This window comes from Oncorhynchus masou, chromosome 30, assembly GCF_036934945.1.
Source record: "Oncorhynchus masou masou isolate Uvic2021 chromosome 30, UVic_Omas_1.1, whole genome shotgun sequence".
NCBI lineage: Eukaryota > Metazoa > Chordata > Actinopteri > Salmoniformes > Salmonidae > Oncorhynchus > Oncorhynchus masou.
In genome coordinates, this window is record NC_088241.1 from 8,152,769 (window position 1) to 8,180,142 (window position 27,374).

The window sequence follows — 27,374 nt, forward strand, 5'->3', positions numbered from 1 at the left end:
GTTACTGCAATGGGTCCATCAAACTGCATAAATATAACTCAATGGATAATGAATTACATTCAAATATAATACTAGGACAATAATAAACAACACTACAATACACACACTTAAGATGAATTGCAATAATGGCCACATTAAATTATATCTGACAGAGATATTACTTTAGTTTTTTGGGGATTCCTTTTCTTGGGTACCGGTATGTATTTTTCTGTTCAAAACATAGTCAAACATTGCCAGCTGGTGGTCTTTATAGGAGGCTGCTACAGTTAGTAGTTTGTTGGGAAAAATGATCATCCCCCAAATCCAAACAATTAGTCATTTTGCTCTGCTAATGTAATGCTCTGGTATTGTAATGCACATTTCTAACTCCATACTTGTTTGTTTGTTATTGTTTAATGCCAATTTCAATTGCTTAACTTTCTTCAGTGAGAGGGAGAGAAAGAGAGAGAGAGGAAGAGAGAGAGAGGAAGAGAGAGCTGGACAAATCTAGAATTTGTATCAATATTTCATTGTATATATTTTATTATGGTGTACATTACATTTAATTATTATCAACATTATAAAAGTTAGATGTATTGGTGTGATTCAATTACGTATTTAAATAATGTTGGGAAATTGACAAGTATAGGTGTATTAAAGTTTTAAATAATTAACAGCAGTCAGAGTATCTGCGCTGGAAAGGTGTTTTTTCTATGAGGAGGACTCATATATGGGGAATTGTCTCATATTTTCTCAACCCCAGCTAATTGTGCCCTTTGGTCATTTTCCAAGATGCCCTTTGGGTTTAAATATTCTGGTAGTGTTATTTTTATAGTTAGCATTCACCCAGTGTAACTGTTCTGTCATTTCTCAAATGGGAATAAAATTGGTTTCAGCACATTCTTTCAAATACCAAAAAAAAGTAGATTATTTTTGAGACTAAGCTTTTTATCCATGGCTACATTTAGGCAATGGGTCCCCTTGTAGAAACTAAAACAAGAGGTACAAAGTATCTCAATACCAACTAGGGACACAAACCAACTTCTCCATTCCATGTTGCTCACTTTGAAGCACAGAGTGCATACTAACTACCCCACATTGTACAGATTCATATGGTATGGTTTGTAACAGGTGGCGGTGTAACATTAGGTGTGAAAGCCCTATTGTAAAGGTCATGTAATTCTATATTTGTTGGATTCTACCAGAAATCTCTGTTTCATGATCTCTGTGTGGCATTTACCAACACCACTGTAAATACTCTTTCCTTTGTGAATGTATGTGTAAACACATCCAAAATGATCATGCCGTGAAATAATGTCACATTTCTTTGTTTTATTGTAAAGAGAAAAAATGGAAAGAGCAAAAATAAGAAAAAAATATTAATAACTTCTAAAGCAATAAACATTATTCTGGAGATTGGACTGTTCTTGGCACTGAACTCATTGTGTGAATGTGTGTGCTTTACACAGTAAGAGGCTCCTATAGGCCTGCTTGAGACCCCTGGTGTAGAGCATCCTTTCTCCACAGGGTGGCGAACCTGGACCTATATTACAATGTAATGACCTTATCTAGTCTACAAGAAACGTTTGCATTATTTGATTTCATGAGCATGAGTAACAATTGGCAATAGTTTCCCATAGTCTTATTTTTCTTGCATGTGTAATTGACTGAGTTCAATGAGTTGTATGCCATATGGCCTCCTCTCACAAGGATATTATGTCATGAAAATCTGCCGCCTACCTTCATTAAACGTGTTGATTAAAAAGTCTGAAAATGGCATAGTTTTCCCTACATAGTGTGCACTACATTTGACCAGTGCACTATAACGTGAATAGGGTGCAATTTCGGATGCAACTGGAAGCAGAGCCACAGTAGTAAAGGCCGGATAGGAAGAAGGGAAATGAAGATGACAAACCAAGATAAGTGCATGCCCTAAACTTTCACAAACAGCCAACACTACCTAAATCGGAATTACTTTGTGTGATAGCCTATTTGTGAATTGTGAAACATATGAGATCATATTTCTAAGTGAAACAGAAGTTTACGAAACAAAAGCATTGCCTCTACTGGATATACCTAAATGTATTTATGGATGCACTCAGTGTTCCATACCAAACTGTTCAGTAATTGACATTGTGTTCAATTCCATAAAGAATATTTTAACACAGATTACTTTATGTGTGGAAAGATTATCAGTGAACTAAAATGTTGCTACATAAACACATTGAAGATGCATTGAATAACTGTTGATACGATTGACTCCCATGGGTGAACGAGGGGAACGAATACCGTGTAACACAATATTGTATGGAAGCCCAACAGGAAACAACGGGATGGAGAAAGTTACATGAAAACCAGATTTTGCTGAACTAGATCATATTGAAAACTGTATTATTACATCAAAGTAATATATTTTGACATCGTCATGCATTACTTTGCCACTGGTTTATTCAGATAAAAAATTCAGTCAAGGGGAAATTGTGCACTTGAATTTGTACTTCCGCGTACAATGTTTTTTTCCAGCGACATACGACAACTTTCGAACAGCAAACCATATTAGACGTTTGTCAGTCTTTTTTTGTTGTTGCTGTATTTTGAGGTGAGTACCACGTTAAAACATTTTGCAAATCTATTTAACACGTACATACGTTCGATGCTTAGTTAATTATTTTTTTTTAAACTTAGGAATTAAGTTATTCCGCGAGTAAAGGCTCGCCTCTCGCTAGCCAGCTCTCCAGACAGCCTTTAGTTAGCGTCTAGCTAAAGGAATGTTGTGTTTGGCTACAGTCTAGCAGAACACCTTGTTCTCTCGAGTACCAAAATCAGGTGTTTTAGAGTTAATTAAAAACAATTTTATTACAAAGCAAGACTTGCTGAAGCATACTGGTATTTCAAGGGTACGTGTCAGGTCGCTAGCTAATTTGTTCAATCAAGTGATATTTTTTTAGCAGGCTACAAAGTATCGCTATCCGTAATGTTATAAAAATGTTGCAAGGAGCAGAATTTGTAAAATGACTCGCGACATTGTAGCCTATTATTTAATGTAACTCTGTAACTATAGCAGTTATTTCCAGCAATGTGTCCAGGCCTACATGCGATCATGTGCTTGCCTATGTATTTTTTTCCTGGTATTCCAATGTGACATTTAAAACCTAAAAAAGTATACTTTATCAAATAACATTAATAGCGCATGTTTGATTGAGTTGTTAAACCAGCCTAACGTCTGATTGTTATTTAGACATCATTATACTGATTAGATTGTTAATCATTATAAAAAGTAGATAGCCTACTGATAGCAAGATGTGTGAGATTGTACCAGTAGGTTTATCTGTAGCATATTTCTTCTGCACTCCAGTTGATCACACTATTTTATATTTCTATATGAAAAGTACAGCAGCTACACAAACACACATCTGTCACTAGAGTCCATCCCACTTTTGGCCCTTTTTGCCTCTCCCCTCCCCTTTGACTAACTCCCCTCCCCCATCGTTCTGTTTAATCCTCTACAAATCCAAATGTATTGATTGCGTATACAGATATGCAGATGTTATCGCAGGTGCAGCGAAATGCTTGTGTTTCTAGCACCAACAATGTGGTAATAGTACCTAGCAATAATCCACAATATAATCCAATAAGTACAAATAAATAAATAAAACATATCAGAATGAGCTATGTCAAAGTCCGGAATATATATAAACTGGTATAGACAGTATATGAGTAGAAAAGGCGGGTACAGCAGTAGTTGTATAGGATGAGCCATGACTAGAATACAGAATGTATGTATGAAGTGGGTAAAACAGTATGTAAACATGATTAAAGTGACCAGTGCTCAATGACTCTGTACACAAGGCAGCAGCCTCTAAGGTGCAGGGTAAAGTACCAGATGTTAGCCAGCTACTGTAGTAACAGTGACTTCGGTGACTTAGAAATTCTGGGATCAAAGATCAAGAGAAAAATATACATGATCAGACCTAGAGGGTTGGGCCTATATCCATAGTATGAGTTGTTCAACACTTATTTAGCACACTAGTTTCGCAGCCTCAGTTGAACTCCCAAAATAATTTTGTCTATATGTTACTAAGAGACTGAATTGGGCCTATAACACATCAACATTGTGAATGCTGAATCAGTAAAAATGTTGCTTTAGGTGCTATGTATGACCTTTGCTCAGAATCTGAACAGCACTCTGTCTCAAGTCCAGCCATGGTCTGTTGTTATGGGCCTGTGAGTTGACCCGTAGTTGTTTTGGAATAGTTCTGTAGCTGAACTGATCAGATGAGACGTGATGCTGAAACGGCGGTTGGGCTTGGAGCGTTGTGATGTGTCAGCGGCGACACTGAACTACAGAGGCTTCCTGTCTCTTAGAGGAACAACAACATTTTGCTGTCATCCCTTTCTTTCTTTCTCTACCTCTGCAAGTGCAGTCTTGCCTGAAGCACAAAGGGTACCGTCTCTCTCTCTCTCACACACACACACACACACACACACACACACACACACACCAGGGCTGGGCTATGTATTGAATTTGATTATTTGAATTCATGTTTTGGCGCGATATTCCAAATGCCTGTATCGCAAGAATCAAGGTATTGTTTATTTCTCGTTTATGTCTGCTTATTCTCTTGTCTTTTTGGTCACATCCTTTGCTTCTTCTGCTGCGGCTGTGTATATTTACACACACCCAGCTCCTCCCCCTAACACCAAGCCACTCCCCCTACTACTCATAACAACAAAAATGATAGATCGCTTCCTCTCTGACAAGCGGTTTTAACTCGCTGTTTGCATTTGAGGTTTGGTCCAACAGAATGGGTCATATGGAGACTGAAACACATTTAGACATTATTTTACTGTAATATAGGAGTTAACCTTTCTAACTATATCATTTTTATGTCTCAACTCCACAAATTGCATGCAGAGCAGACACTACTGAAACAGGAGTATCAATGAACGTAGGTTCTGGAAAATTAATGCTCAGTTTGTCGCTCGCGGTGGCGTTGCGGTACCACATACTGCTAGCAGCATTTTAGCCAAAGACTGTCATAGCATACAACACTAATATGTAAGGAATTTGTTTTCATTCTCATTGGCAACTCGTTCTCATTATGAGATAAGATATCCACTAGATTTGATTAACATCTGAACAAAGTGGACAGGCTAGCATGCCGTTCAAACAGTTGGAGACGGACAGAAAGGTGTGTTAATAACCATTCAACTTTTAGACCTTGTTAGCAAGCAAATAGCTCCAAGTTGGCTAATGTTGAAATATATAGATTAGCTGGCTTCTCGTTAGCACGTGGGCTTGTGCTTGAGAGATTGTTCATGAGACCTGTGTTAATTTTCTATAATGCCTGCTACAAGAAGTGGGTACATTCACTAATAATGACATGTTTCTGGTTAAATTTGTAACAAAAAGGGCATTTTCATAGACAGACTTGAAAGCCAGATCACTTATTATTGCAAAAAAGCAGGTTAAACTATTTTGATTAAATAATTAAATAGTAAGTGGGTCTTATGGCTGTGGAAGGCTTATATTTAACCTAGGTATAATTTCACTAGCCCTGAATTCATTAGATTATTGCTGGCTGTTTGAAATGCAGTGTTTTTGATAGAGATGCACCGATATTACGTTTTTGGCCGATACCAATATTTTCCTTGCCAAAAAAACAATACCGATAACTGATATTTAAAATTGTATCTGCCTTTTAAGCATTCTTGTACAGTTAAATAGTTAACACACACACGGACGCAGCGGTCTAAGGCACTGCATCTCAGTGCAAGAGGAGTCACTACAGTCCCTGGTTCGAATCCAGGCTGTATCACATCCGGCCATGATTGGGAGTCCCATAGGGCGGCTCACAATTGTCCCAGCATCCTCCACAGGTTTGGCCAGGGTAGGCCGTCATTGTAAATAAGAATTTGTTAATGTTCTTAACTGCCTTGCCTAGTTAAATAAAGGTTACACACACCACATTTACCAGTAAATCATAATCAAAACCTATTTCTTGCTGTGCTGTTTCGTTGTTCAGTTGTTTCATTCTCAACCAGGATTTCTATGCCGTTTGGGTCTTTGTCAAAAAAGATACATGGTAAATAACACATTGATGTGACAAATAAGCTTGTTGACCAATCTGGACCTGAATATGACTGAATGTCAAGTGGATGTTTTGGAGTCTGATAACTCTGAGGAGGATGTTGGGAAAAAATTGCTGGTTATTGAGTAGACTGATACCCCATTTCATTGATCCCCAATCCTTAGGTAAAGCTGTACAGTGCAAGATGAATGTCAATACACACAATAGGCTGACTGGGGAGGTGATTTCACACAGTCACAGCCCTGCAATAAGAGCTACAATGCTAACTCTACACATTTGTGTTCTGTGGGTGTCAGAGTAGACGGGATCCCTCTAACGCACATATGTCAGAGTCAAGGCCCGCGGGCCACATCCGGCCCGCGAGAAGGTTTTTTACGGCCCCTGGGATGATCTTGATTTATTATTAGAACCGGCCCGCAGACCGCAGCAAGCCGGCAGCCCGCAGATCTTTTACACGCACCAATACTACATTTCCCACAATGCAACGGTGACGCACCGAGCAGTAGGCTGCTTCATTTCAATATTTATTGGCACAGCAGTCGTCAGCATCACAGTAAAATTAACTTTCAGATACCCATCAAAAATGTCAAAACGGAAGGTGGACACTGAGAACCGGGGGTTTCAAACAAGGTGGGAGTCGGAGTATATGTTCACGGAGGTAGCTGGAAAACCTGTGTGTCTTCTGTGTGGAGAAAGTGTGGCGGTACTGAAAGAGTATAATCTGAGACGACATTATGAAACGAAACACGCGGACAAAAACAAGAATATGGACATGGAACAAAGGCTACAAAAGGCAGAGGAATTAAAACGAGGCCTCAAATCTCGACAGGCTCTGTTCAAAAAAGCCAAATCACAAGCCAAGGCTGCTGTCAAGGCCAGTTTTATTTTGGCAGAAGAGATCGCTAAATCAGCCCGGCCATTTACGGAGGGGGATTTCATCAAAAACTGCATGATTAAAGTTTGTGACGAAGTTTGCCCAGAAAAAAGGCAACTCTTTTTAAATGTGAGTCTGAGCAGAAACGCCATTGCCGAGAGAGTAGACCAGTTGTCCATCAATCTAAAAGAGCAGCTTGTGAAAAAGGGAAAATATTTCATTGCATATTCCTTGGCTGTGGATGAGAGCACCGACATTTCTGACATTGCCCAGTTGTCAATTTTCATCCGCGGAGTGGACTCCAGCCTAAGCGTGACAGAGGAGTTTTTGGCTTTACGTCCTATGCATGGCACAACTACGGGGCATGATTTGTATGAAGAGGTGTCAAGATGTGTAAATGAGATGGAGCTGCCTTGGGAAAAACTCGTGGGTTTGACAACCGACGGAGCACCTGCGATGTGTGGACACAGGAGCGGACTGGTGGCGAAGATACGGGAAAAGATGCAAGAGGAAAACGCGACAGGTGAGCTGACAGCTTATCATTGTATCATACACCAGGAAGCGTTGTGCGGTAAAGCCTTGAAAATGGAGCATGTAATGAGCGGATGATAGAAAATTGCTATTATTGTTTTTTTCTTTGAAGTAAATTTAGCCCACTTTTGCTAAAATAGAAAATATAGGCTACTGATGGTGCCTTGAATACCGGTTTCTTTCATTTAATGTTCATGTTATGGGGATTTTTATATAAAGGAAATTTGTCTTTTGTGTCTGTTGAAAATTAAAGATTACTGACAGAGCCATAAGAAAATATTGCTTTATTTATCTGATCATATTGGAATATATTTGTTAGGTTTTCAGTAGGTTCAATTAGGTTCACTAGACTATATGCGTCATTTAAAAATTTTTCAATGAACATTCGAACAGTCCGGCCCTCGGCTTGTAGCTAAATTTTTTATTTGGCCCTCCGTCCATTTGACTTTGACACCCCTGCTCTAACGGGATCGATATGACAACAGCCATTGAATGTGCAGGGCGCCAAATTCAAAACAACAGAAATCCCATAATTAAAATTCCTCAAACATAGAAGTATTTTACACCATTTGAAAGATAAACTTGTTATATCCCATCACAGTGTCCGATTTCAAATAGGCTTTACGGCGAAAGCACCACAAACGATTATGTTAGGTCAGAGCCAAGTCACAGAAAAACCACAGCCATTTTTCCAGCCAAAGAGAGGAGTCACAAAAAGCACAAATAGAGAGAAAATTAATCACTAACCTATGATGATCTTCATCAGATGACACTCATAGGACTTCATGTTACACAATACCTGTATGTTTTGTTCGATAAAGTTCATATTTATATCATAAAATCTCAGTATAATTTGGCACGTTATGTTCAGTAGTTCCAAAAACATCCAGTGATTTTGCAGAGAGCCACATCAATTTACAGAACTTCTCATAATAAATGTTGATGAAAATACAAGTGTTATACATGGAACTTTAGATACACTTCTCCTTAATGCAACCGCTGTGTCAGATTGAAAAAAATCTTTACGGAAAAAGCAAACCATGCAATAATCTGAGTATGGCGCTCAGAGACCAAACAAGCCAAAAAGATATCCGTCATATTGTGCAGTCAACAGAAGTCAGAAATGACATTATATTATTCACTTACCTTTGATGATCTTCATCAGAATGCATTCCCAGGAATCCCAGTTCCACAATAAATGTTTGTTTTGTTCGATAATGTCCATCATTTATGTCCAAATAGCTACTTTTATTAGCGCGTTTTTTTAAACAAATCCAACCTCACGAAGCGCGTTCACTAGGAGCAGACAAAATATCAAAAAGTTCCGTTACAGTCTGAAGCAACATGTCAAACGATGTATAGAATCAATCTTTAGAATGTTTTTAACATAAATCTTCAATAGTGATTTCCTACTTCCGGGTTGGATTTTTTCTCAGATTTCTGCCTGCCATATGAGTTCTGTTATAATCACAGACATCATTCAAACAGTTTTAGAAACTTCAGAGTGTTTTCTATCCAAATAAATATACTAATAATATGCATATATTAGCAACTGGGACTGAGTAGCAGACAGTTTACTCTGGGCACCTTATTCATCCAAGCTACTCAATACTGCCCCCAGCCATAAGAAGTTAATAAAGCACTGGGATTCCTCTATTAGGCCTAGTGTAGTTACAGCTGAGGTACACTGAGCTCAGTAACTAGGCCAGAGGGTTTCGACCAGACAACAAGCAGATGATAGAATATAGCCTACTACCCACAATGCAACAGCCAGGGGGCTGTCCCTCTGGACAAAGGGTAAACTACTAGTCGATTCTCTGTAGGCCTACTTGTGTGGCTTACAAAATAAACATCTCAACATGTCAGCTATTCAGTTTTGCTATAAAGGCATGTTGAGATGCGTAATCTGTGCAGATTCTTATGTTAATCAAGTGAAGTGAAGAGGTCCTCTAGTGTGCGTGTGTGTGTGTGTGTGCACGTGCTATGCCGTCCTGCGTCTCCCTGGCATGAAGGAAGGATCTGAAAGCAGCAGTGTGTGTGTCTCCCTGGCATGAAGGAAGGATCTGAAAGCAGCAGTGTGTGTGTCTCCCTGGCATGAAGGAAGGATCTGAAAGCAGCAGTGTGTGTGTCTCCCTGGCATGAAGGAAGGATCTGAAAGCAGCAGTGTGTGTGTCTCCCTGGCATGAAGGAAGGATCTGAAAGCAGCAGTGTGTGTGTCTCCCTGGCATGAAGGAAGGATCTGAAAGCAGCAGTGTGTGTGTCTCCCTGGCATGAAGGAAGGATCTGAAAGCAGCAGTGTGTGTGTCTCCCTGGCATGAAGGAAGGATCTGAAAGCAGCAGTGTGTGTGTCTCCCTGGCATGAAGGAAGGATCTGAAAGCAGCAGTGTGTGTGTCTCCCTGGCATGAAGGAAGGATCTGAAAGCAGCAGTGTGTGTGTCTCCCTGGCATGAAGGAAGGATCTGAAAGCAGCAGTGTGTGTGTCTCCCTGGCATGAAGGAAGGATCTGAAAGCAGCAGTGTGTGTGTCTCCCTGGCATGAAGGAAGGATCTGAAAGCAGCAGCATTAATCCTGGCCTTGAGCAAGATGAAGCTGAGCACCTTCTAACCCAGAACCGTGTGTGTTCAGCAGTGTGTGCGTACTGTATTGTCCTTTTGCAATTAGCTTAGTGTGCATTCCAGATGACAGTCAAATGAGACGTGTATTTGTAATAAGTGGAGATTGTAACGGCAGGGTGGGTGATGGTTCTCAGGTAGCCTAGCTCAGGGGTATTCTCAGGTAGCCTAGCTCAGGGGTATTCTCAGGTAGCCTAGCTCAGGGGTATTCTCAGGTAGCCTAGCTCAGGGGTATTCTCAGGTAGCCTAGCTCAGGGGTATTCTCAGGTAGCCTAGCTCAGGGGTATTCTCAGGTAGCCTAGCTCAGGGGTATTCTCAGGTAGCCTAGCTCAGGGTTATTCTCAGGTAGCCTAGCTCAGGGTTATTCTCAGGTAGCCTAGCTCAGGGTTATTCTCAGGTAGCCTAGCTCAGGGTTATTCTCAGGAAGCCTAGCTCAGGGGTATTCTCAGGTAGCCTAGCTCAGGGTTATTCTCAGGTAGCCTAGCTCAGGGGTATTCTCAGGTAGCCTAGCTCAGGGTTATTCTCAGGTAGCCTAGCTCAGGGTTATTCTCAGGTAGCCTAGCTCAGGGTTATTCTCAGGTAGCCTAGCTCAGGGTTATTCTCAGGTAGCCTAGCTCAGGGTTATTCTCAGGTAGCCTAGCTCATGGTTATTCTCAGGTAGCCTAGCTCAGGGTTATTCTCAGGTAGCCTAGCTCATGGTTATTCTCAGGTAGCCTAGCTCAGGGTTATTCTCAGGTAGCCTAGCTCAGGGGTATTCTCAGGTGAACACAGGTAGCTCTGGTTTACTGTCAGCTTGTACAGTATAAGTGCTTATCTCTCTCTCCTGTCTGTCAGTGTGCTGTGTCAGCCCTGTAAACAGAAGATGTGTGTGCACATACAGTATGTACAATTAGATTGTGTTTGTGGTATACAGTTGTCTGTGTGTATTATGTCTTTGTGTTAGGCCTTGTGTTTTTGTGTGTCTCTTGTGTTGGCTGACAGGCAGACAGACAGGCAGGCAGACAGACAGACCGGTGTGACATGGAAACAGCTCTACCCTCAGTCAGAATGTGAGTCAGACTGGTAGAGAACAGGAGGGAGAGAAGGAGCTCTTTCATTCCCAGGGTCAGGCTGGAAAAAAATAGACTGGGCTTCATGGACTGTGTTTACTCTTGGGGATGGATGGATGGAGAGAGAGGGATAGGGGTGGGTGGGATAAGTGGAGGTTTAGACACACACACCACCATCACGAGAGCAAGCAGCCTGAATTGACCATCCATGTTGACAGTGCAACAGGGCTGATGAGGTTTCTAATGTAAACAAGAGAGAGGGGGCCCTAGGACATTACACTATCCTAACATTTGCAACTCTGAATGAGTTGTATACACATTATTTTCTAAAAGTCTGGTTAGAAAAGGGGGCGACAGAGCTATATGACTAAATCTGAAGAGATTAATTATTAATTAATAATAATAAATAATTAATTACACACACACATACATGCCTTCTGAATGAATGAGAATTTCTCCACGACCCAAATGGTAATCAAAGGCCTCTGTGTTTGGCCTGCGCAATTACCCTACTATCCAGACACACACACCAACACACACACACATTTGGAAGCAGTTAAATAGGCAGGAGGCTCACTGCGAACCCATTCCATGACAGTCGATTGGCCCTCGTCTATCCAATGTTTCCATAAAGCATGAAAAAGGCCATTTTCACTGAGAAATTTAACAGAAATGTCCAATAATGATGCTAGCTGCAGTATGTGGTTCATGGTGCCTCAGTAATAGAGCGATGTTAAGATGGAGGATGTGAATGCAGCAGGACTGCGTTGCATGGTTGGTGAGTTATGTGGGCCGTACCGTCATGGAGGGGCGGCGGTATTGCTACCTCCATGTTCAGAGCCAGCCCAGATTGGGATTCTGGGAAAGCTCTTCCAACACTCTGGCCGGACATAGCTGCTTTATGTGCTGCAGTCCTCAAGTCCTCATCAGCCACCGCTGGTCATAGGGGTGGTAAAACGTGGCCTGCCAACACAATCACACACACACATACATGCCTTCTGAATGAATGAGAATGTTTCTCCACGACCCAAACGGTAATCAAAGGCCTCTGTGTTTGGCCTGCGCAATTACCCTACTATCCAGACACACACACACCAACACAGACACAAACACATTTGGAAGCAGTTAAATAGGCAGGAGGCTCACTGCGAACCCATTCCATGACAGTCGATTGGCCCTCGTCTATCCAATGTTTCCATAAAGCATGAAAAAGTGACTTCTTACATGGCGAGAGCAAGAGAAAAAGAGGAGGTATGAAAAGTAATGCCAAGGAGTTGTTGGGTATGGAAGTATATTTTGCCTCTGATAGGCAATCGGGACAGAATGAGATGCAGGGGATTTAACACACCACTGGTGTTATAGGGGTTAGGACTTTTTTGAGTTGCTAGTCTTATGTTAGCCTGTGCGTAATGGCTGTTAATGACATAATTGGCTCTACTGTTCATGAGGTAGAGGAGGGTAGAAAGAGGGATGGGTAGAGAGGATGTGGTTTGAGGGCATATTCACACCACCTTCAGCGCAGCTGTTTCTATCACACATCCTCCTGACACTTCTGTCTCTCTCCCCTCTCCTTTTTGCCCATTCATTCTCATCTCCCTCCTTTGTCTCTCGAGGTTCTTTCTTCTATCTCTCTTTTTGAACATCCATCCATTTAGGTCCAGAGTCTGCTATGTTGATTTGTGATTGACAATCTCTGTTTACTCAATACTATTTTCTGCTATATAAACAAATGTACTGATTAACCCTACAAATACTTACAAGGCCAGGCAGTAAACTCTTCTAGTAGCTAGTTATCTTAGACGATTTAATCTGTTGACATTGAGTAATATACACTACCGTTCAGAAGTTTGGGGTCACTTAGAAATGTCCTTGTTTTTGAAAGAAAATTACTTTTTTTGTCCATTTAAAACAACATAAAATTGATCAGAAATACAGTGTAGACATTGTTAATGTTTTAAATTACTATTGTAGCTGGAAACTGCTTTATATTATTTTTTATTATGGGCCTCGTACAGAGGCCTATGTTCCAATGGCACATTGTGTTAGGAAATCCAAGTTTATCATTTTAAAAGGCTAATTGATCATTAGAAAACCCTTTAGCAATTATGTTAGCACATCTGAAAACTGTTGTATTGCTTCTTTAATCAGAACACCTGAGTTCGATTACAGGCTCAAAATGGCCAGAAACAAAGAACGTTCTTCTGAAACTCGTCAGTCTATTCTTGTTCTGAGAATTGAAGGCTATTCCATGCGAGAAATTGCCAAGAAACTGAAGATCTCGTACAACGCTGTGTACTACTCCCTTCACAGAACAGTGCAAACTGGCTCTAACCAGAATAGAAAGAGGAGTGGGAGGCCCTGGTGCACAACTGAGCAAGAGGACAAGTACATTGGTGTCTAGTTTGAGAAACCGACGCCTCACAAGTCCTCAACTGGCAGCTTCATGAAATAGTACCCACAAAACACCAGTCTCAACGTTAACAGTGAAGAGGCGACCCCAGGATGGTGGCCTTCTAGGCATAGTTGCAAAGAAAAAGACATATCTCAGACTGGCCAATAAAAATGGGAAAAAGAACACAGACACTGGACAGAGGAACTGTTCCTAGAAGACCAGCGCCCCGGAGTCGCCTTTTCACCGTTGACGTTGCATTGTTGGGAAGGGCCCGTAAGTAAGCATTTCACTGTTAGTCTACACCTGTTGTTTGCGAAGCATGTGACAAATACCCCCCCCCCCTCCGCACACATGATGGCAGTGAGCAGTACTAGGGCCTCACTGTGCTTCTCACACCTTCTCTCAGTTTTACCCACGTGACCTCGACTCCTCTCTCTGTTTCTCAATCATCTTTCTTCGGTTAGTTTCGTTCATGTAATATTTGTTCATGTGTCACTTCCTAATCGGACCCCTGACCTTGTTCTCCTCTGCCATGATTCATCCTTCTTTCTAGCTTTCTTTCTTTTTTTTGTGCCCCATTCCCCCTTCTTCATCTCTCGTCTTTGATCTCTCGACGTGACTCTTGCAAACAGGTCGAACAGGAAATGGCTATGTTTCCTGAGGAAATTACACCCACTTCCTGTCTGTGTGCCTCCCGCTCCTTTTCTACTCAGGCGCCTCTGGGGACACCCTCTCGGAGCCAGTCCAGGGCCGTAGGACCCCAGAGAAGCTCTGACTCATTCAGTGTAATGAAGCCCAGCCTGATGAGAAGGCCAGATAAAAAGAGCACAAACACAGCTAGCTGCCTTTAGGGCTCTGCTCTATTTCAGGGCCATGCTGTCATAGTGGCACAGGGGACCAGACACAGGCTATTGTGCGGGACCTGGTGTTTGGGGTGAAGAGTGACCTAAGCTGACACAATGAATGAATGTTTGGTACTTAGAAATGCACCTACTTTATGTTTTCATATGGGATGAAAGACTGGCTTCTATGATTGATAGATACTGTAGAAACCTCGCTCTCTTTGTTGCTTTTATTTTTACAGTATTTTGACTCACCAGTCACACAAGGGCAGTGGTGTCAAGTACTTAAGTAAAAATACTTTGAAGTACTACTTAAGTAGTTTTTTGGGGGTATTTACTTTACTATTTATATTTTTGCAACTTTTACTTTTACTTCACCACATTCCTGAAGAAAATAATGTACTTTTCCCATACATTTTCCCTGACACCCAAATGTCAAATGTAGCGTACTCGCTACGTTTTGACAGGAAAATGGTCCAATCCACACACTTATCAAGAGAACATCCTTGGTCCCTGGTGCTGCCTCTGATCTGGCGGACTCACTAAATCAAATCAAATATTATTAGTCACATACAAATGATTATCTGATGTTAATGCGAGTGTAGCTAAATGCTTGTGCTTCTAGTTCCGACAGTGCAGTAATATCTAACAAGTAATCTAACAATTTCACAACTACCTAATACACACACATCTAAAGGGATGGAATAAAAATATGTACATATAAATATATGGATGATCGATGGCCGTGCGGCATAGGCAAGATGCAGTAGATGGTATAGAATACGGTATTAACATATGAGATGAGTAATGTAGGATATGTAGACATTATTAAAGTGCCGCTATTTAAAGTGACTAGTGATACCTTTTTATTAAATCCATGTATTCAATTGATTTAAGTGGCCAGAGATTTGTCGGTATGTAGGCAGCAGCCTCTATGTTAGTGATGGCTGTTTAACAGTCTGATGGCCTTGAGATAGAAGCTGTTTTTCAGTCTCTCAATGCACCTGTACTGACCTCGCCTTCTGGATGATAGCGGGGTGAACAGGCAGTGGCTCGGGTGTTGTTGTCCTTGATGATCTTTTTGGCCTTCCTGTAGGTGCTGTAGGTGTCCTGGAGGGCAGGTAGTTTGCCCTCGGTGATGCGTTGTGGAGACCTCACTACCCTCAGGAGAGCCTTGCAGTTGAGGGCAGGGCAGTTGCCGTACCAGGCGGTGATGCAGCCTGACAGGATGCTCTTAATTGTACATCTGTAAAAGTTTGAGGGTTTTAGGTGACAAGCCACATTTGTTCAGCCTCCTGAGGTTGAAGAGGCGCTGCTTTCTTCACCACGCTGTTTGTGTGGGTGGACCACTTCAGTTTGTCAGTAATGTGTACGCTGAGGAACTTTAAACTTTCTACCTTCTACACTACTTTCCTGTGGATGGGGGGGATGCACAGGGGGACTGGACACAAATGCTTTGTTTGTAAATTATGTCTGAGTGTTGGAGCATGCCCCTGGCTATCCGTCAATAAAACATTTCTTTTTTTAATGAATGGAAGGAATTTGAAATGATTTTTTACTTTTGATACTTAAGTATATTTCAAACCAAATACTTTTAGACTTTTACTCAAGTAGTATTTTACTGGGTGACTTTGACTTGTCATTTTCTATTATCTTTACTTTTACTCATGTTTGACAATTGAGTACTTTTCCCACCACTGCACAAGGGTCTGTCTCAGGCTTCATCCCTCTGAAGGGTTGTGCCAGTCGGCTCTGTTGGCATTATCATAACTCCAGCCGTCTGTGATGCTCTACTCTTACTGGGTATTGGCAGGCACCATACAACTAGAATTTCTATGATCCTTCCTATTATGATTGGTTCACACAAACTCCTCTGACTGACAGTCCTTGCAATGGGACTGTCATTGAAGAAGCTTGATTGACCGGTATCAGCCCCTCCCACTGTGGTATGGACAGTGAAGAAGCTCACAGTGGGGTGAGGTCATCGTTTGTCCCCTCAGTGTCCTGCGTTCTTATTGGTTGTGTAAATGGTGACACGGTGGGTGTTTGTTTGCTCAAACGGTTACACAATGGGGATTGTGGTCTTGGTGCTAGAGCTGGGGTAACAGTGACTCAGTGGTTATTAATACAACACTCACAGTGACCTGCCTGGTGGAACTAAGAAATGCTGTAAAACAAAACATGTTGAATAACCATATAATATGAATGAGTTTCAAGTGAAAAATGGAGATAGGAGTTGTAACAGGTGCTTTATAATACACACGTACAGAGGCACATGTGCCTGATAGCTATCAATAGACTGATGCCAGCTGACACCTATTGAGTTATAATAACATGCTGAGTTATTGTTGGAATGTGACGAGAGGGAAGAATGGAGGTGTGGGAGGAGAAGCACAGCTGCCGCCTCAGGAGCTCCAGGGCTCTCTCCTACTCTTCTGGGCCACATCCCAAAAATGGCCTGAATCAACTTCCCCTCCTTGTCTCCTTTCCTCACCAAGTCACGTCCCAATAGTCTGTAATAGATTCTCACCCTTTCCTCACTGTCAGAACAGCCCCATCCAGCCCTTTTCATGTGTCTTGACGAGAAAGGAAGGGGATGAGATGAGAAGGGGAAGAGACTGGTGTTGTCTGGTGCCATGCTGTGGACTGTTCAGTATGTCAGGAGAGTAGAAGGGACCCTCCCACATAGACCCTCTCAGATTTAAGCTATAATATCCCAACACTGTCTGTAACAGCAGACTCCCCATGTTTGCACTGTAGTGGGGGATACTACTTCATGTGACAGCATTTCATAGTTCCACCAGGCAGCAGTGCATTCAGCCTCTGTGGTAGCCATGGTGATGTAACTGTACGGTTGGGCTACTGCAGCGGTGTTACTTTACATGCCACCTCGTTCCCAGGCTAATTCCACATAGCATTGGGCAGAAGCGTGTGGTGAACAAGATTACTGTAAGTGCAGCCAGGGCATTGGATGATTCAGGCTACTAACAGTGATGGTTATGTGTGGTGCTGAGGGGAAGGTGTGTGGGATTATTTCACACTACTCTGCGTGTGTTTGTGCACATTTGTGCATTCCACTCAGTTTCCTGGTTTACTTACTTGACTGGCCACCCTTCCTCTCTAGGTTTCTTCCTAGGTTCTGGCCTTTCTAGGGAGTTTTTCCGAGCCACTGTGCTTCTACACCTGCATTGCATGGTGGTTGGGGTTTTAGGCTGGGTTTCTGTACAGAACTTTGTGACATCAGCTGATGTAAGAAGGGCTTTAAAAATACATTTGATTGACTTACCTCCTCCAACTCCATTTTTCCATCTTTCTCCTTCTTGACCTCTAAAGCCTCATTGAACTCATACCAGCAACACCAATTCTCCTTACAAGACAATGTGCTATTTTAGTCTCTGTCACTTACCTAACCTCACTCTCAAACCCAACACACATTTGCTAATATCGCGCCTCACGTCATCTAGATACGCTGCACTGTTTCTACGCTGCACTGTTTCTACGCTGCACTGTTTCTACGCTGCACTGTTTCTACGCTGCACTGTTTCTACGCTGCACTGTTTCTACGCTGCACTGTTTCTACGCTGCACTGTTTCTACGCTGCACTGTTTCTACGCTGCACTGTTTCTACGCTGCACTGTTTCTACGCTGCACTGTTTCTACGCTGCACTGTTTCTACGCTGCACTGTTTCTACGCTGCACTGTTTCTACGCTGCACTGTTTCTACGCTGCACTGTTTCTACGCTGCACTGTTTCTACGCTGCACTGTTTCTACGCTGCACTGTTTCTACGCTGCACTGTTTCTACGCTGCACTGTTTCTACGCAGCACTGTTTCTACGCAGCACTGTTTCTACGCTGCACTCTTTCTACGCTGCACTCTTTCTACGCTGCACTCTTTCTACACTGCACTCTTTCTACACTGCACTCTTTCTACACTGCACTCTTTCTACACTGCACTCTTTCTACACTGCTTTCTACACTGCACTCTTTCTACACTGCACTCTTTCTACACTGCACTCTTTCTACACTGCACTCTTTCTACAGGCCCACACCCTTTCTACACTGCACTCGTTCTACACTGCACTCTTTCTACAGGCCCACACCCACCCGCTCACATCCTTATTCACACACAGGCCTTTATAAGATCTTCTCAGTAGTGATTTGACTCAGGGCTGGACAATGGTGCTCCTGTGACTGTCAGGGTGTTTCCCGGTGGCTTCTAGGAGCCTGACTTACTATGGCCTGGAAGATGAATGCATGGCGGTGGTCCACTCCTGTGACTGTCAGGGTGTTTCCCGGTGGCTTCTAGGAGCCTGACTTACTATGGCCTGGAAGATGAATGCATGGCGGTGGTCCACTCCTGTGACTTCAGGGCAATTGCACAGTAATGGAATTATGCTGAGAGACTCATTTTTCACTTAAAAGTGTATGCCAAACAAAAACAATTGATTTAAAATTTTAATACACCATACAGCTCTATGCACAATAACTACTTTGAACAATTGACATAATACAACTTTTTTTATGCCTCCTGGTGAAAACTGTGCAGATACAAAGTTTGGTAACAGAATTACAGTAAAATCTCCCTTAGTTGTGTTATTTTACCAAACTTTGTATCTGCACAGTTTTTCCTGTAAATGTGTTTTTGCACAATTTTATGTGGAAACTGTTAAAAGCAGTCTTTGTGCATTGAGTTGTATGGTTGGTTAAGCTTTGAAATCAATGATTTTTGATAGCCCTAGCACCTACCCCTTCTGTGTTTGGAGATCTGAAGTTGTGTTGGGTATGTGTAAGCAAAATGGTAATCTGGCTCTAATTTCGAAATGGGTTTGGGTTCTGAGCTTCTGCCAGATTGCTTAGACTACATCAATTCAAATCAGATTTTATTGGTCACATACACACATTTACCAGATGTTATTGCGGGTGTAGCGTATTCCATTCCCACAGTCTACAGCTGAAGGTGTAACCTAAGGTCTAAGGGTAGAGTTCAAGGGTTGGGGTTGTTCCTGGACAGGCCTAGCTGTCACTGACTGTCATGAGTTTTCCCTCAGGGCATTATTGGCTCAGGCTTAGTTAAACTTTGTTGAATGCTCAGCTGTAAACTGGGTTTTGGCAAGGCATGTCCAACTGTTTCCCCTGGGTTAAAATATTTATCCCTCTCTCTATCTCCCTCCAAGCTACGATCCCAAATCTAAATGTTTCAGAGGAGCCTGGAGGAAGAGGAATTTGTGATTTGCAGAAAGCACCTTGATTCTACTTAATTAGTCAAACACTCCAGGATTTTAATGGCACTAGATATTTAGCCATTCTCCAAAAATTGATTGGAGAATTCAAATTGGCCCCTATATTTTCTTGCGGTCAATTGCGTCAGTAATGACCTGTCGTGATAAGCAAGCAAAGGCCCTAACCAGAGTTTACCCCCCTCTCTAACCAGAGTTTACCCCCCTCCCTAACCAGAGTTTACCCCCCCTCCCTAACCAGAGTTTACCCCCCCTCCCTAACCAGAGTTTACCCCCCCTCCCTAACCAGAGTTTACCCCCCTCCCTAACCAGAGTTTACCCCCTCCCTAACCAGAGTGTACCCCCCTCCCTAACCAGAGTTTACCCCCTCCCTAACCAGAGTTTACCCCCTCCCTAACCAGAGTTTACCCCCTCCCTAACCAGAGTTTACCCCCTCCCTAACCAGAGTTTACCCCCTCCTCCCTGACCAGAGTTTACCCCCCTCCTCCCTGACCAGAGTTTACCCCCCTCCCTGACCAGAGTTTACCCCCCTCCTCCCTGACCAGAGTTTACCCCCCCCCCCCTAACCAGTGTAAATAAAATGTAATTGTCACATACACAGGATAGGTGCCCCCACCCTAAATAAGCTCTTACCATATACTCTATCCAAACACTCTAATCATTAGTAGACTCCCCCCAACTCCTTGCTTTGGACCTTGGCATATCTGATTCGAATCTGTTCTTTTTCCTGCAATTTCAAGCCACATTTCAAACCACATTCATTCTTGTCTGAACAGTCAAATCTGATTTATTTGCCCTCAAGTGGTTTTTAGACTGTTATTTGGCATATCTTGAGTTTGACAAAGAACATGTAAACTAAGTAGCTTGTTAATTGTTTACAAATAAATTAAAGAATGTGCTAGAAAGTTAACAGCTAACCAACTAGTTAGTTGACTGCTGTGGCCAGCCAAAAAGGACTTGTTTTGAAAGCTCGACCATCTTATCCTTTGAGGGCTTAAGTGTTTTTACACTATGATTTTGAACACTCAAAGCAACTGGGAAGCGTCCATGGCAGGCACTGTTGTCACCTTGACATGCTACATAACTTCTGAGTGATAGGAACCACGAGCACCACCACCAATCAGAGTACACTCACAGATAGAACAATGAGACAGATATTTCAGCAGATGTATAAATGTGAAGCATCCACTTGGCGTTCCCACTCACTACCAAATATGGCAGTGAGAGGAAGCCCAGTGGCCTGCAGTGGGAGAAGGTGGCTGACTTTGATTTTGGCTGACATTCTGCAAATTCTCTCATTGATTAAACCTTTGATTTCAATAGAGTTTTCTGTTCCCGAAACTATAATCTCTTGCAAACAGTGGACTAAGTTTTCTATACTTTACCCTTTGCTAATGTCGCCCAAAAATTGCATTGTTTAGAACTAGTGAAAAGGTGAATTGAGTTATTGCACATGCACACTTCAGACTAGGTGTTCCGTAACGGAAATATGCAAATGTCTGCTAGAACAAGCTAATAAGATCTTGCTAGCTTGTGCTTGGCTCTGCCCACCTCCTTGCTTGTTCTGCCCACTATGACTCATTTGTTTCCATTTGAAATGACAGGCTGTGGTCTATCTTGGTTTAGTTATATATATCTTTGCTACACCACTGCCACACACCAGTGGTTACTATGACAACTAGCTTGGCCATGTCAGCAAATGACTGCTGTCTGAACACGCATCTGATTTGGTCACTTGTAACTTGCTGTTTGGACGGTCAGTATTCTAAAATGGATTTGAGCATTAAGGCCTGCAGTGTGAACAAGGCTACTTATTGTGATGAACCATATCAGAAAAATGTTGGCAATAAGTGATTGGTATGGTCGGCGTCCGTTAATTTTCGGTTTATTTACCCAATCATATTGTCTCTAGTGGGGAGCGTTTGGGGCTCAGTGGTCTAACTGTGTCTCTGTCTGTAGGGGGGAGCGTTTGGGGCTCAGTGGTCTAACTGTCTCTGTAGGGGGGAGCGTTTGGGGCTCAGTGGTCTAACTGTGTCTCTGTAGGGGGGAGCGTTTGGGGCTCAGTGGTCTAACTGTGTTTCTGTCTGTAGGGGGAGCGTTTGGGGCTCAGTGGTCTAACTGTGTTTCTGTCTGTAGGGGGGAGCGTTTGGGGCTCAGTGGTCTAACTGTGTCTCTGTAGGGGGGAGCGTTTGGGGCTCAGTGGTCTAACTGTGTTTCTGTCTGTAGGGGGGAGCGTTTGGGGCTCAGTGGTCTAACCCAGCCATGAGCATCATCGGGGCCGAGGATGAGGACTTTGAGAATGATCTGGACCCCGTGAGTAACTTCCTGATGACAATGAACTGTAGTGAACAATAGGCTGATGAATGATCATATCTGTTCTGACCTTTCTCTCTAACCCTCTCACATACTCCATTCTCTACCCTTCTCCTCATTCCCTGTCTCTCTAATCTGTCCCCCTCACATACTCCATTCTCCACCCTTCTCCTCATTCCCTGTCTCTCTAATCCGTCCCCCTCACATACTCCATTCTCTACCCTTCTCAACCTCATTCCCTGTCTCTCTAATCTGTCCCCCTCACATACTCCATTCTCCACCCTTCTCCTCATTCCCTGTCTCTCTAATCCGTCCCCCTCACATACTCCATTCTCTACCCTTCTCAACCTCATTCCCTGTCTCTCTAATCTGTCCCCCTCACATACTCCATTCTCTACCCTTCTCAACCTCATTCCCTGTCTATCTAATACTCCATACTCCATTCTCTACCCATCATTCTCTGTCCACCAATGTCCTCTATCTGTCGTTCACTCTGTACCTTCTCCTTCTTCCCTCCTCTAGTCCTCACCTCTCCCTTAGTATATCTACTGTTTCTAATCCCCCCCCCCCCTCTCTGTCCACCCCAGACGGTGGATGACCACAGCAGTCACTTCACCAGTATAGAGCTAGTGAAGAGTCGGCCAACCCACCTGCTGGTCTTCCTTCAGCACGTCATCCTGCAGTTCGACTGCTCCTCCTTGGTGAGAACTACTGTGTGTGTGTGTGTGTGTGTGTATGGTGATGTATTGTCTGGTGTGTGTGTGTGGGTGTTTATGTCCATGTTAGTGTGTGATGAGTGTCTGTCTGCTCCATGTGTAGCTCTGTTTCTGTGCATCTCTAGTGATATTAAGCATGCCTCTGTCTCCCTTTTATTCTGCATGCAGACACCGTGATCCACCCAGGTACTGTTACCCCTTCACAGCCCAGACAGGCTCCGTCTCCTCACCCCTCTCCCAAACCCCCTACCTCCCCCTACCTGTCCCTGTAGCTAGTGATGCACCTGTATTTTAATACACACCAGACTGTCTATCCTCCACATTGTCACAACCTGCTGTAGAAAGTCTGCATACGGGCGCTCAAATGACCTAAAAGTGTTATAGAAAATGGTTTGTGTGTGTGGTACTTACATCTTTTCGCTCCCTTCCTCATTTTTATCTTTCTTGTTTTCTCTCCCTCCCAGTTATGTTACCTCCATGCTGACCTCTTCAAGAACCTCAGTACCAAAGAGACCAAGAAGCAGTTTGTGGAGTTCTACAACAGCTTCCTGGACAAGAGCGCTGTAAGTGCATGAAACACAGGGAGCTAGGAAGCGAGTGTAGAGCCCAGAGCCAGAATGGCACGTCACTGTTCTGTATCGTACTTCCTCTGCTTTCTTGGTACTGGCCGTTTGTCCAGCTGTACCCTCTGTACCCCTCTTCCTCTCGCCCTGTGTGTGTGTGTCTCTCCCTCTACTCAGTGTGTCACACTTTCTCACGCTGACAAACGACTTCCTGTTCAGGTCGTGGGAATGACATTTGTTTTACACTCCCTCTCTATTCTAAAAGGATACGTTTAGTGAAAGTTCATTGGAACATTCAGAGGTATAGAGAGACTCATGGAGTAGACATTGTACTTTTGTTTTCAAATTTTCCTCTTGCCTGCATTTTGTTTTATTGGTATTCAAGTGACATCTGGTGGTGACTGTGGTGTACTGCATTGTTTGAGATTTCTATACTTTATTTTATTTATTTCACCTTTATTTAACTAGGTAGGCTAGTTGAGAACAAGTTCTCATTTGCAACTGCGACCTGGCCAGGATAAAGCAAAGCAGTTTGACACACACAACGACAGAGTTACACATGGAGTAAACAAACATACAATCAATAGTACAATAGAAAAATATATATACAGCATGTGCAAATGAGGTAGGATAAGAGAGGTAAGGCAACGAATAGGCCATGGTGGCAAAGTAATCACAATATAGCAGTTAAACACTGGAATGGTAGGATGTGCAGAAGATGAATGGGCAAGTTGAGATACTGGGGTGTAAAGGAGCAAGATAAATGAATACAGTATGGGGATGGGGAAGATTGGATGGGCTGTGTACAGGTGCAGTGATCTGTGAGCTGCTCTGACAGCTGGTGCTTAAAGCTAGTGAGGGAGTTAAGAGTCTCCAGCTTCAGAAATGTTTGCAGTTCGTTTCAGTCATTGGCAGCAGAGAACTGGAAGGAGAGGCGGCCAAAGGAAGATTTGGCTTTGGGGGTGACCGGTGAGATATACCTGCAGGGGCACGTGCTACGGGTGGGTGCTGCTATGGTGACCAGTGAGCTGAGATTAGTTGGGGCTTTACCTAGCAGAGACTTGTAGATGACCTGGAGCCAGTGGGTTTGGCGACGAGTATGAAGCGAGGGCCAGCCAATGAAATCATACAGGTCGCAGTGGTGGGTAGTATATGGGGCTTTCGTGACAAAACGGATGGCACTGTGATAGACTGCATACAATTTGTTGAATAGAGTTGGAGGCTATTTTGTAAATGACATCGCCAAAGTCGAGGATCGGTAGGATAGTCAGTTTTACAAGGGTATGTTTGGCAGCATGAGTGAAGGATGCTTTGTTGCGAAATAGGAAGCCAATTCTAGATTTAATTTTGGATTGGAGATGTTTAATGTGAGTCTGGAAGGAGAGTTTACAGTCTAACCAGGCACCTCGGTATTTGTAGTTGTCCACATATTCTAGGTCAGAACCATCCAGAGTAGTGATACTGGACGGGCGGGCAGGTGTGGGCAGCGATCGGTTGAAGAGCATGCAATTAGTTTTACTTGTATTTAAGAGCAGTTGGAGGCCACGGAAGGAGAGTTGAATGGCATTGAAGCTCATTTGGAGGTTAGTTAACACAGTGTCCAACGAAGGGCCAGAGGTATACAGAATGGTGTCGCCGCTCTCGCTGCTGGTGATTTGTTGATCCACCTCTATGCAGACATCATTGATGTATACAGAGGAGAGAGTCGGCCCAAGAATTTAACCTTGTGGCACCCCCATAGAGACTGCCAGAGGTCCGGACAACAGGCCCTCCTATTTGACATACTGAACTCTATCGGAGAAGTAGTTGGTGAACCTACCGAGGCAATCATTGAGAAACCAAGGCTGTTGAGTCTGCCAATAAGAATGTTGTGATTGACAGAGTCAAAAGTCTTAGCCAGGTCGATGAATACGGCTGCACAGTAATGTCTCTTATCGATGGTGGTTATGATGTTGTTTAGAACCTTGAGCGTGGCTGAGGTACACCCATGACCAGCTCTGAAACCAGATTGCATAGTGGAGAAGGTACGGTGAGATTCAAAATGGTCGGTAATCTGTTTGTTAACTTGGCTTTCAAAGACGGATGGCTTGGGTGTTAAGCATGTCCCAGTTTAGATCACCTAGCAGCATGAGCTCAGAAGATAGATGGGGGGCAATCAATTCACATATGGTGTCCAGGGCACAGCTGGGGGCAGAGGGTGGTCTATAGCAAGCGGCAACGGTGAGAGACTTGTTTCTGGAAAGGTGAATTTTTAGAAGTAGAAACTCGAGTTGTTTTGGTACAGACCTGGATAGTAAGACAGAACTCTGCAGGCTATATCTGCAGTCGATTGCAACACTGCCCCCTTTTGCAGTTCGATCTTGGCGGGAAATGTTATAGTTAGGTATGGAAATTTCAGGGGTTTTGGTGGTTATCCTAAGCCAGGATTCAGCCACGGCTAAGACATCGGGGTTGGCAGAGTGTGCTAAAGCAGCGAATAAAGCAAATTTAGGGAGGAGGCTTCTAATGTTAATATGCATGAAACCAAGGCTTTTACAGTGACATAAGTCAACAAATGAGAGCACCTGGGGAGTAGGAGTGGAGCTAAATACTTCTGGGCCTGGATTAACCTCTACATCACCAGAGGAACAGAGGAGAACATACAAATGTTGTTGTAGAAGTCAGTGTGATTCATATTATTATTATGTCAAATTAAAATGTTCTCTCCATCCTCTTCAACCCACACAGATTCTCCGAGTGCAAATCCCTCACAATGTATCGTTTGAGTTGGGTAAGCCCTCCTACGATCGTTCTCTTATGATTTTAGATAATGCAGCCACCACTGGTCTACTCAGCATTATCTGGATAAAGCATGGTGTGTATGTAATCTCTCTCTCAGACCGTACCAGACCAGACCTGCTCAGTGAGGAGCAGCAGAGGAAGGTTGTCCAGGATGTCCAGTTGGCTCAGGCCCCAGAGGTGCTGCGACAGCTGGAAGACTTTAGGTGACACACCCACATCCATTGAACCAGCAGTGACCTGGTCAAAACCTATTGACCTATTGACTCATCAGTGATAACATTGGGTTAAAATAGTCTCTGCCCTAAACACAAACTCTCTTGTTGCTCCCCATACACACGTGTGTACCAACTAGCCCTCAGCGATAATGTCAGACTGATGACAGTTATACAGTGTGAGATGTAAATACGTAAAGGGATACTTCCTGCTGTGCCTCCCTCCCTAGGCAGAAGAGGATGATGGGTATGACCCCTAACGCGGCAGAGCTGCTGGAGGTGGAGTCTCACTACCCCACCGATCGTATCCCCATGGAGATGAAGGAGAAGGCTGTGGCAGAGACCCTGCTGGACAAAATGTCTGAGATCCAGTGAGTAGACTGCTGGGGTGGATTATTGACTGTCATAATGCAGTACTACATAACGTATAGCTTTTATGTAACTTCATAGATAAAGGTACAGTCTAATTAGCTAAGTTAAACCTCTCATGGCTTCGTTTGGGGGCAAATTTAATTTGAATTCAATTAAATGCTGTGTAGTATCATCATGACATCACAGGCCTCTAGACATCACAGTTCCAGTCCCTCAGCGGACATTTCTAGAATATGGTGCAGAAATACACACATTGACACAACCAGTTCAACACACAGGGACCACTAGTGGGATAGATGGATGATTAAAGACATGGAGGAGAGAGAGGGATTTGGGGAGAAAAGAAAGAGGGACAACAGTGATTGGAACAGAGGGGGTGAAAGGGAGGTGGAGGAGAGGAAGCAGAGTGAGAAGGAGAGAGTCAGCAGTGCCACGTTGGCAGGAAGGCTCTCCCCTGGCATGCTGCCAACCGGAGGGATGGGGAGGATGGAGAGGGAGTGGGAGGGAGGGAGGGAGAGTAGGGGCAGTCTAGTCCGTTCATCTACCTCTGACCCAGTAGCCAGATACAATGAATTAACACTGGAACAAGTGAGGAGGAGAGCAGGTGACAAGCTCTTTAACCTGCAGTGTGAAGAGAGAGGATGAAAGAGTGACTATAAGAGAGAGACCAACAAAGGGAAAGGGGATATGCCCAATGCATAAGTCCCTTTTTTCTAGTTACTACTGTATTGTCAGTGGAGGAAGTATGAAAAGCTTGTCAGCAGGCAGTGTCAAACACATCATAAACTTACTGACTCACAATCAACTC

General features: G+C 43.3%; 1 protein-coding gene across 4 annotated transcripts in view; it reads left to right on the top strand.

The window, feature by feature from the left end:
- Positions 1 to 2,268: 2,268 nt before the first annotated feature.
- LOC135521969 (rho guanine nucleotide exchange factor 1-like) overlaps positions 2,269 to 27,374 on the top strand; it is a 57,526-nt gene continuing 32,420 nt past the window's right edge. For all 4 annotated transcript variants that reach the window (XM_064947807.1, XM_064947808.1, XM_064947810.1 and 1 more), the window contains exons 1-7: positions 2,269 to 2,578; positions 21,836 to 21,922; positions 22,510 to 22,623; positions 23,103 to 23,201; positions 25,929 to 25,971; positions 26,080 to 26,185; positions 26,425 to 26,565. In XM_064947807.1, coding sequence (XP_064803879.1) covers positions 21,872 to 21,922; positions 22,510 to 22,623; positions 23,103 to 23,201; positions 25,929 to 25,971; positions 26,080 to 26,185; positions 26,425 to 26,565 — 554 coding nt within the window. In that variant the 5' untranslated portion in view covers positions 2,269 to 2,578; positions 21,836 to 21,871. The remainder of the gene's footprint in view (positions 2,579 to 21,835; positions 21,923 to 22,509; positions 22,624 to 23,102; positions 23,202 to 25,928; positions 25,972 to 26,079; positions 26,186 to 26,424; positions 26,566 to 27,374) is intronic.